This window comes from Saimiri boliviensis, chromosome 10, assembly GCF_048565385.1.
Source record: "Saimiri boliviensis isolate mSaiBol1 chromosome 10, mSaiBol1.pri, whole genome shotgun sequence".
Lineage (NCBI taxonomy): Eukaryota > Metazoa > Chordata > Mammalia > Primates > Cebidae > Saimiri > Saimiri boliviensis.
The window spans coordinates 26,750,282-26,761,627 of NC_133458.1; the positions used below are offsets into that span (position 1 = coordinate 26,750,282).

The following is an 11,346-nucleotide window of genomic DNA, read 5'->3' on the forward strand; positions in this document are numbered from 1 at the left end:
CCACTTTTTCTCTGTCTCATATAAAACATCTCAGTTTGACCTTTGCTCTCAGTCTCATTATATAAAAATATTTTCTGATTATTTGCTATGTGTTCACAACACTAGAAGCACTGAAAAGTGTTTCAAATTCACCAAAGAAAAGCTCATCTGTTTTTCATAAGGTCACATATAGTTCATTTAGACTTGTAAATTAACGTGAGTGTGAATGTCACAGGAAAGAAGTTCAGCTGGATCTAAAAGGAACCTGACAGCTAAGAACATAGAGGTTTTATCAAGAATGGAAATTGAACTTTAAAAACCAATAGATATTAAATGATTAGATTTCCTAAAATATAATCTTTGTTTTTATAGTTTGACACAAAACTATCAGTTTTCATTATATTTAGATATCTTATGATTATAACATTAAAAAACTAAAAATAATGATACATTTTTGAAAAATTCTACTAAGAGTTAGAATTCCTGTTCTCCAGAAACATACACATAAAAATATATAGCTTTAAAAAAAAAAAACCCTTTTATCCTGTTGCCCAGTCAGGGATGTAGCCGGACCTCACTGAATTACAAAAGCATCACACTATCCTGGCTACTCAGGACACTGAGGCAGGAGGATCACTTGAGCCCAGGAACTGAAGGCCAGCCTGGGCAACATGGTGAGACTCTGTCTCCAAAAACAAACAAAAAAAAAACACAGCATCTGACTCAGATCCGAGAGCCAACTCAGCATCCCTACTTAGATGTCTAAAACACATCTCCAAGTCTCCAAAACCAAACTCTCAATTTCTACATCCTGCATCCTGCTTCTTCTAAAGCCACCCCCATCTCAAAATAGAGAGTATATTCTTCCATTTACTGGACTGAAATCCCTGCAGTCATTCATGAATCCTCATATTCTCTTATACCAGGCGTCCCCAAACTTTTTCCACAGGCGGCCAGTTCACTGTCCCTCAGACCGTTGGAGGGCCGCCACATACTGTGCTCCTCTCACTGACCATCAATGAAAGAGGTGCCCCTTCCTGAAGTGCGGCGGGGGGCCGGAGAAATAGCCTCAGGGGGCCGCATGTGGCCTGTGGGCTGTAGTTTGGGGATGGCTGTCTTATACCCTACATGCAACACCTTAGCAAATACATTCCTCACTCTAGTTGCAAACGACAGCCCGGATCTGACCACATCTCACTACCTTCACTGCTGCCACTCTGATCTAAACCACCATCATCTTTGTTTTAGATTTCTGCAGTAGGGTATTAACTGGTCTCCTGATTCCACTCTTGTTTGCCATTGAGTCTACCAGCCACACAGCAATCAAGGTGAATCAATCCTCCTCCTTAAGACTTCCCAACTCCCTCTCCACATTGTTTACAAGGCCCTACATGACCTGCCTCCCACTCAATCCAGTCCCTGAACTCATTCTTCCCTTCCCTTAGTCCACTTCAACCTTGTGCTAGGCAGAATAATGGTTCCCCACAGATATCCAGATCCTAATACCCAGAACTCAGATGGAATAAAAGTTACTAATTAGCTGATCTTCGGATGGGGCAATTATACTGGATTATTCAGGTGGGACCAATGCAATCAGAAGGGTTCTTATAAGGAGAAATAAGAGGGAGAAGAGTAGATGAGGTTTAAGAAAATCAGAAAAAACTCCACCCATCATTGCTGGCTACAGAGGGAGGAAGGGGTCCAAGAGACAGCTGCTTTTAGCAGCTAGAAAAGGGCAAGAAAATGAATTCTCACCCAGGATCTGCAAAGAAGGCAGTCCTGTTGACCTCTTGATTTTACCCAGTGAGACCGATTTTGGACTTCTGAACTAAAGAACTGAGATAAATGGAATTTGTGTCTTTTAGGCCACTAAGTTTATGGTAACTTGTTACAGCAGCTGTAGAAAACCAGTGGAAGCCGCCAAGCTGCCCAGCACCCCAACATGCTTCTGCTTCAGAACTTTCACACTTCCTATTTTTCTCTTAGATTTCTCCAAGACGACTCCCTCCAGTTCAGCATATCAGAAGAGTCTTGCCTAACCCCGTAAACAAAATATCCCCTTTCAGAACTTGCTATCTCACTGCCCCTGTTTTATTGTTCTCCACACCATCTGTCACTGAATATCTGAAATACTATCAATTCACTCGTTTGCTTGTTATCAGGCTCTTCCATTAGGATTTAAGTTCTGTGAGAGCAGAAACTGCTTTGTTCACTGCTCTACTGCCAGTCCTAAGACTATGCTAGGTGAAGAACAGGCACCTAATATCTGTTAAATCAATGAATGACCATGTAAAAGAAGGGATACAGTTTAGATTGGGGATGTCAGGATTCTCAGAGGAAGTGAAAATGATGAATGATACATAGGAATTATTCAGGCAAAAAGTGAAGACCAGACCAATTTAGGTTTACGCAGCAGCATATGCAAAGATTTTAGTTTGACCATTCGAGAAACTAGTGTTTTCAATGGCCAGTGTAAGCTGGAATAGAGTGAGTGAGTAGGAGGTCAAGTAGAAAGGTAAATAGGAGCCAGATCATTGACCGCCATTTTGAATTTGTCTTAAGTGCTATAGGAAGGTTTTGATGACTTCACCATGTAGCAATTATATGGGGAAGACACTGGAATGGAGCAAGAGTGAAGCAGCGGAACTAGTTAAGCAACCCAGTATTACAGGGGTCTGACCAAAAGTTGATGTGGATTAGGGTACCGGCAGGAAAAAATGAGAAAAGAGATGGTCAAGATGCATTTTGAAAGCAGAATAACCAAACTTGAAGGTTAATTAAATGTGGGGGCTGATGGAGAGGGAAGTGTCAAGAATGACCCCAGTTTCCTGGTCTAAGGAGCAGGAGTAGGTGACAGTGCTGTGTACTGAAACGGGGAAGAAAACAGTAAGAGTAGATTTGGGGTAAATTTGACTTTTGAATCTATTGTTTGAAACATCAGTGAGACATCCCAGGAAGGCTGGGAATCTGTCAAGTAGTCAAGACTGCCTGACATCTCTGGAAAAGAGATCTGGGCTAAAGATCATAACATTTATAAATTGTTGGGATACAGGTGTACTTAAATCACAGAAAAATGTTTAAAATTACCTAGAAAAAGTGGGTAGAATTGAGAGAAGAAGACCTAGGATAGAGTTCTACAGAATTTTAAATTTTAGATGTTAAAGAGGTGGAATGACTAATTAAGACTTAAACTGTTAAGGAACAGTTAGAAAAATGAAGAAAGCCCAAAAGAATGTAGTATCACAAAAGCGAAAAGAAGAAAGTGTTTCAAGAATTGCTCAACTGCTCTGAGAGTTCTAGTTATTTGAGGATTGAATTTAACAACAAGGGGATGAATATTATTTTTTTTCTCCTTTTGAGAAAAGAAAGCTTTAAAAATTGTAGTAAAATATGTATAATATAAAATTTATCACTTTAACCATTTTTAAATGTTCAGTTCAGTGGTGTTAAGTACATTTACATTGTCGTGCATCAATGTTAATCTTGACAAGAATTTCTGTAGCAAAGTGAGGGCTAGATATTGAAGTAAATTTAATAATACATGGGGGTAAGGAAGCGGTGACAGAAAATATACTTGGCGCTGGAGAAATATGGCTTTCATCGGCAACCTAGCCATGTGGCAGTAGCTAGAAGAGAGAGTCGAGAGCGAGATAGATGGATTGTTTTTAACTGAATATATTAATCCATTATTGAATATTGATTCTAATTATTCTGTACAGAAGAAAAAAAGCAGAACATGTTGGAGAGAGAGAAGGCATGTTATGGATTGTGAACCTTAAGAAAGCAAGAGGTAACACAGCTAGAACAAGAACAGACTAGCTTTTGCCAAAAGGCAGGAAGGAGACTGGCAGCAGATGCAAACAGGTGTGTAATATTTCTGGAATGCTGAATGTCCGTTTGGGATTAATAATCATAAATGAATAGTAATACTAATGTATCAGCTTGTATATTTCTATTCATTTATTCTATTATATTTATGTGAAACCTACTATGTACATGCCCTGAACTTGTGACCAAAGGAATGGACCAGTCAATTACTCAAGGCCTTCAGGAACATGTCTTTCATGTTGTTCCTGGAAGCTTCTGAATGGGCTTGGGAGAGACATTATTTTGGTAACATTTACTTCAAGGCCACAGTATATGCTGCATTAAAAAATTACCCTTATTCCACTTTCTTTTTCAAATAATCCACAATTATGCTTCCAGAGCCAATTCCTGAGCGGTTACACAATGAGCACTAATTACAGAACAGCTCAAGTGATACAATGCCAGGGAAATCCGGGGATAGCACCCTACTGAAAATTTCATATTTAAGAAATCATAGTGGAATTATAAAGTATTTAGTACTGAATGGCTATGAAAGCACTATTTTAAAGACTTGCGGGATACAGATAAAGCAAGGGAAATTTCTCTTTAAGAGAAATGTATAGCCCTAAATTATATATTAGAAAATAAGAAATACTGGAAATTAATTGATAGGTATTTAACTTGAAAAGCACTTAAGGTGCTAACGAATAACACCTTAAACTCAATGAAAATGTGAGGGATTAATGAAAATAAATATAGAAATTAAACAAACATATACACATTTAGAAAGAAACAGACATATGTTCAACAAAAGCTGCCTATTTGTAAAGACTATAGACAAACCTCTATAGCTTCATCTAAGTATACAGACAAATCTTTGTTAAGACAAAAAAATAGAGAATTTGTAAATATATAATAATCAAGAATGAAAAATAAGGTATAACTACAGACACCATAAAGAATTTTTAAAGAGAATACTATGAACCACATACCAGCATTTTAAAGGTTTAAATGTAGGAAAGTATTAATTTTAGGAAAAAATGTGAATCATCAAAATTGACTAATGAAATAGAAAACCCAAAAACCAACCATTTTCATTAGAGAAATTAAACTGAATTTTCAAAATATGATAGTTTCACAGATGAGATTTACCAACTAGTCAAGGAACAAATCATACCTATCTCATTCAAACTGTCATAGAATATAGAAAGGAAACTTCCAAATGCAATTGGAAACTTCTAAACCAATGTCACTTATGAACATAGATGCTAAAATAAAATACATGCAACGCTGTATTAATAAATAACAGTACATTAAGGCAAAGCAGGGTTTAACTCAGGAATGCGAGGGTAGGTTCACATCAGAAACATCTAACAATGTGACCTGTCACATTAACATAGCAAAGATAAAACCTGTAATCATCTCAATATTTTTAGAAAAAGCATTTAATAACATTTCAATTTTCATTTCATGGCTTAACAATATTCCTACTTTAAGCATAAATGGAATAGAAGGAAACTAATAAAGAGTTTCTACTAAAGACTTAAAAACAAATATCATAATTTTGACACATGAGAAACATTCTCAATGAGACAAAAACAGGAAAACAATGCTCGTACTCACCCTTTCTATTTGATGTCATATTGAAGGTCCTAGCCCACCCAAGGAGATAAGAAAGGAAAAAATGTATTCGGAGTATTATTTATAGATAATATTATCATCTACATGAAAACACAAAAGAATCTATGAATAAACTATTTAACTAATAAGTTCAGCATGTTTGCCAACATTATCTAACAAAATTTTAAGATTATTCCAAAATACAGCATCTCTAACAATGACAGCAGCACCAATGACCAATTTAAACCTTTAATAGAAAAGAGATCTCACTTTAGCAGCAGCAAAAGCTATAAGGTACAATAGGAATAAGTCTAACACAGAGGTACAAGAGTTTTATAAACAAATTATCAAATGTTATTGAAAGATATTTAAAAATCAGAATAATATTAATGTACTAGGTGGCTCAATTTTATAAAGTTGTCATAGCTCCCCAATTTTAACCTATAAATTTTACTAAGCAAAAGACCAACAGAGTTTTTCAATGCAACTTGACAAACTAATGCTAAAGTTAGTACAGAAGAATAGAAGTCCAAAAACAGTCCATACATTCATGAAATTAATAAAGCAGATTCTACAGGTATCAACATGGGTAGCTCTCAAAATCACACTGAGGGAGAAAAGCAAGTTGCAAAATGGTATGTACATTACCTAACACAATTTTTTAAATGAATAAAGAGGGAACATGTCCTTCTATACATCAAAATTTATAAAGCCATAGTAATTAAGACTGTGGTATTGGCTCAAATTTGGTTTGATCAGTGGAAAAGGACAAACTAGAAACATATCCATGAATACATGGAAATTTAATTTACAATCATTGGTGGTATTACACATTAATAGGGACACGAAAGATTGTTCAGTAAGTAAGGTCAAGACAGGCTTTCCAAACGGGGGTTGCGGGGAAAGCGTGGAGTAAAATTATTAAATTCCTACTTTACACTATTCAAAAAAAAAAAAAAATAATAAGTCCCAGATAGATCAACCTCATGTATGGAAAGCAAAACTTTAAAACATTAAAGAAAAAGACATGAGAGGCTACCTTCACGTATCGGGTATGGAGAGGTTTCTTTAATAAGCCACAAATGACACTATAAAGAAAGAGATCAATGAATGAGTACATTTTAAGTTTTCTATAGTGCAAAGGACATCAAAAGCAGCTAAAAGACAAGCCACAGACTTGACACAATATATTCAATGTTTATACGCATGAATTCCTACAAATCAGGAGGAAAAAAAAGAAAAAACATACACGGTCCATTGAAAAAAATGAACGAGGATTGTGAAAAAACAAATCACAGACTTGGAAACCACAATAACCAATAAACGTGGGGAAAAAAATGCTTAACTTCACTAGCAGTGAGAGAAATTCAAATAAAACAACAAGATACTGTTTTTTCAAAAATAATCAAATTGACAGGAATAATAAAAGTCTGAATCTAGAAAGTGTTGAAGATCATGTGAGGGAAACATGAACTCTCATACACTGCTGATAGGTGTGCAAATTGAATCATTTGGCAGCCTCTGGCAAAACTGAAAATGTGTGTGGAGCCCAGTAATTCCCCGTCTAGGTAGATACACAGAGAAATTCTCACATATGTGCAAAAGAAACATGTACAAGTAGTACCAAAATATTGGCAGCAGTTTAATATTCATCAATAAGGGAATAAATAAACAGGACACATTCGTATGCATGGATCTACACTACAGCAATTAAAATGAATGAACGGGATCTATATTTATCAACACGAAGAGAAAAACTGAAAACATACCACGAAGGAAAAAAAAAACAGTCCAAGAATAATATGTACAGTCTAATACCATGTTTGTACATTTAAAAATTATATAAACCAATATTCTGTATTTTATGGGTTCACATCCAGTAAAAGTGTAAAACCCAGACTGGAAAGTTACATACCAAATTTATGTTAGTGTTTGCCTTTGGGGAAAAGGGTGGAGAACGGTACTGGGAGCAGTAAAAGGGGAACTTCAATTTTATCAGAAATGTTGAATATTTCAATTTTAAAAATAGATCTGAGGGAGATAAGACAAAATGTTAATATTAATTATATGAGACAGGTATATGGGTGCTTGTACTGTTCTCTTTGCAGTTTAAATATCTTCACATTTTTTCTAAATAATAAAATTAAAACAACTAGTAAATCATTGTATCTCTGATAGAAGTTTAATGTGTGGATTAATGAAGAGTTAATCACCTAAAGGAACGTCAGAAAAAAATAACTCTTTTGCAATGGAATCACCTTAAAAATAACATTGACAATATTATTTAAAAACTGCTGAAATGAATAGATTCTATAGGTGTCAACCTGGATAGTTGTCAAAATCATATTGAGGGAGAAAAGTTGCAAAATGGTATGTATACTACTGTACCATTTACTTTAAACTTTTAATAAACGTGGATATATACATATATTTACATATATAATTAGGTAATAAGGGTATCAAAACAAATGTGGGTTAAATAGCCACTTTAAAATACTAATTACCTAGGGAAGTGAAGAGGGAGAAAGGTAAATGGGAGGGGGAGGGAAATAAAGTGACATTCAACTCTATCCGTAATGTTTAATATAAATAAAAACATGAAACATCTATAACAAAATTTCACATTTGATTATCCTAGGCAGTAAATACACGAACGTACGTTATTCTGAATGCATTCGTGCTGTTACTTTTCAAAAGAAAAAGTACTGAAGATCTACAGATAAAATGCACATAATTCACTCATACAAAAGCCTGCATACATCAAAAACCAAGATATGACTATTTTCAGAAATTATCCTGTTTGTTTTTCTACGTGGTTTTATATTTTTAAAAATAAAACCGAGGGAAAAATGAAAGCAATGAAGACACGTAAAAGAAACCGTACATACATTTCATGATTTAAAAAGAAAGGCAAACCTCCACAATCACTAAATACCATATAAGCATTCTATATCATGTGCTGCATTTCCTTCCTTTTAACTTGGTCAAAAGCAAATTAGAAGATACTGCCTAATTGGAAACGTGACTTTCTATTATTAAAATTGTGGGAGTCCATTTTAATGTGTTTATCTCGCCGCCAGACTATAATTTATATTTCAGCGTGAAAACCTGTTTGGATGCCAGTGACAGGTTAATGCAGTTTAAACATGGATTTTTCTTTCGTTGGCTAAATAGTTAAACCGTTACCCAAAGGATTTTAAGTTTCAATTTCAACCGGGAGAGGATTCTCAGCTTTTCCAAGGTTAAAACTGCTTCTGTTTCGAGATGCTATTAATTAATGGCTACGTAGCGGATCTATTTAGGGAACTGCTCCCGGGCCGGGGTTCACAGCTGAGCTGCTCAATGAGAAAACTTTTTTTGCTGCAGACTTGGGGATATTTGCAATTTAGTCTGAGAGCGGCGAACGGGGAGTGAAATGGAATTCCAGACCACTTCGCGAACAATCGCAATTATGAACCGAAAGACATGTCAGGTATTAGCCATTTTTTTCCTTAAAAAAAAAAAAAAAAACTTTCTGGGACTCCGCGGGACACCCAGCTGGCGACCGACCAGCGGGCGGGGGGGCGAGGCCGCGGCCGCCCAGAAGTTCCGACCGGGGAGTTTCGCTCGGTTACCATTACCTGGCTCGCCGGCAGAAGAAAGAACGCGGAGACAAGATAATTTCTGCGGCTGTTACACCCGACTTCGCCGGGGGGCCGCGCGTTCCGAGGGGGTGTCCTGTGGGCCGGGGCGGGTCTCCGCCGCCCCCGCGGGCTCCGGTGCGTCAGGGGCGCGTCAGGCGGGGCGGGCTCCGCGCGGGCGGCGGCGGCTGCTGCTGCGGCGGCAGCGGCGGCGGCGGCGGCAGCGCGGCGGCAGCGGGCGGCGGGCGGCGCGCACCCGGCCTCCTGCTTCTCGCTCCTAGGCTGCGGGACGGACGCTCCCGGGAACTCCCTCGCCCGCGGCCGGCCGCGTTCGGACCGCGCTCGCCGGCGGCCGGGCGGTCCCAGCATGTCGGCCGCCGTGGCGTGCCTGGACTACTTCGCCGCCGAGTGCCTGGTGTCCATGTCCGCGGGCGCCGTGGTTCACCGCCGCCCGCCGGACCCCGAGGGCGCGGGCGGAGCCGCAGGCTCGGAGGTGGGTGCGGCGCCGCCGGAGTCCGCTCTGCCGGGTCCGGGGCCACCGGGGCCCGCGTCGGTCCCCCCGTTCCCCCAGGTCCCCGCCCCCAGCCCCGGCGCGGGCGGTGCCGCGCCCCACCTGCTGGCTGAAGGCGTCTGGGCAGACTCGCGCGGCAGCTCTGGCGAGGACTCCCGGGAGAACTCGGGGGAAACTCTACGCGCCTCGTCCGGCTTCTCCGACCCGACCCCGTGCTCCGGCCAGACCCTGTGCTCCGAGCCGGCTCCCGCCTCCTGCGCTGCAGCGGTCTGCGCTCCCGAGAGTTCCTCCGGTGCACCCGCCGTCCGGAGCGCGCATGCCACCGCGGGCGCGCCTGCAGCCTCTGGCGGGGTCTCTCGCGGGGCCCTAGGGGCCGGCCCCGTCCCTGCCATGAATCAGGTGCCCCGGAGGAGGCCGGTCACACCTGCTGCCAAGCGCCACCAATGCCCCTTCCCGGGCTGCAACAAAGCCTATTACAAGTCATCGCACCTCAAGTCCCACCAGCGTACCCACACGGGTGAGCGCCCTTTCTCCTGCGACTGGCTCGACTGCGACAAGAAGTTTACGCGTTCCGACGAGCTGGCCCGCCACTACAGGACGCACACGGGCGAGAAACGCTTCTCCTGCCCCCTCTGCCCCAAGCAGTTCTCCCGGAGCGACCACCTGACCAAGCACGCTCGCCGCCACCCAACCTATCATCCTGACATGATCGAGTACCGGGGGCGTCGTCGCACTCCCCGCGTCGACCCGCCACTCACCAGCGAGGTGGAAAGCTCCGCCTCCAGCTCCGGCCCCGGCCAGGCGCCCAGCTTCACCACCTGCCTGTAGGACAGTTGCTGCTGTCAGTCGTACCCTCAAGGATGATCCCCCAGCTGTTGTCCCTGCCTTCTCTCTGCCCATCCCTCTTTCCCAGAGTCATTACACCAAGGCACAGAACTGGTTCCTCTGCTCTGAGGGTGGGTCCAGGCAGACGTGTGGACTCTGGGGAGGTACTGGGGGCTGGAAAATAGTGGGAATTCTTGCAACGCTTATATCATCCTAAAAGTGGGGATTGCCTCAAGACAGCCCCCAGGAACTGATAAGAAGGGATGAACTCTGGTACTCTCCAGAGTACTGAAGATTCTCCCCTCCCTGGAACCAGGGATGTGAAACTGGAATTCTCAGATGCCTGAGGAGCTCCCAGTCTCAAAGGACTCTGGTGTCTCACCCACCCACCAGGGCGGACCTTGGAGAGGGTGTCAGGGGTGGCAGTCTTGGAAATGTCCAGGACTGGGATGGTGAGAGGCCTTTGAAACAGAAATGATTTCTATTTCTGTAAACAGCAATGTTTACTAATTTATTTTTAGCATCTCTTTTAAATAGGGATCCCAGGTTTATGGGAGGCTAATGCCCTCCACTTCCCCCAATTGCCCCAGCTACCTCTGCTAGGAGAGGCCACGTAAGTTCCATGTGGATGTATGGATGGGAGATGCTTCTTGATGTCTGGGGTGTGAGTCTGTTTGCAGGTCTTACTGCATGATTTGGAACCCTGCGCTTGCTTGCGTCTTAGCCCTTCTCTTTATTTGGTTTCCTATTTGAGGATGGTTACTTCCTGGCTCACTCTGATGCTGAGATTGGTTAAACATTTGAAAACAACCGTAGAGGCACCAGAAAGAAAAGGATGGTCTAGCCTAGTTCCCCGCTCCACTCAGAGAAAACTCAAGCGACCTTAGGGTTGGGCGGGACCCAAAACAAGACCATTAGTAACCATGGATAACTTTCAGGGAAATAGAGGCGTGTGGACACAGCTGCCCCACCTTATGTAATCTC

The 11,346-nt window shown here is 41.5% G+C and overlaps 1 protein-coding gene across 1 annotated transcript; it reads left to right on the forward strand.

Annotated features, from left to right (window-relative positions):
* Nucleotides 1-9,393: 9,393 nt before the first annotated feature.
* KLF14 (KLF transcription factor 14) lies at nt 9,394-11,044 on the forward strand. The gene has a single exon (XM_010343032.3). The coding sequence runs from the start codon at nt 9,394-9,396 to the stop codon at nt 10,363-10,365; it is 972 nt and encodes a 323-aa protein (XP_010341334.2). The 3' UTR covers nt 10,366-11,044.
* The last annotated feature ends 302 nt before the right edge of the window (nt 11,045-11,346 follow it).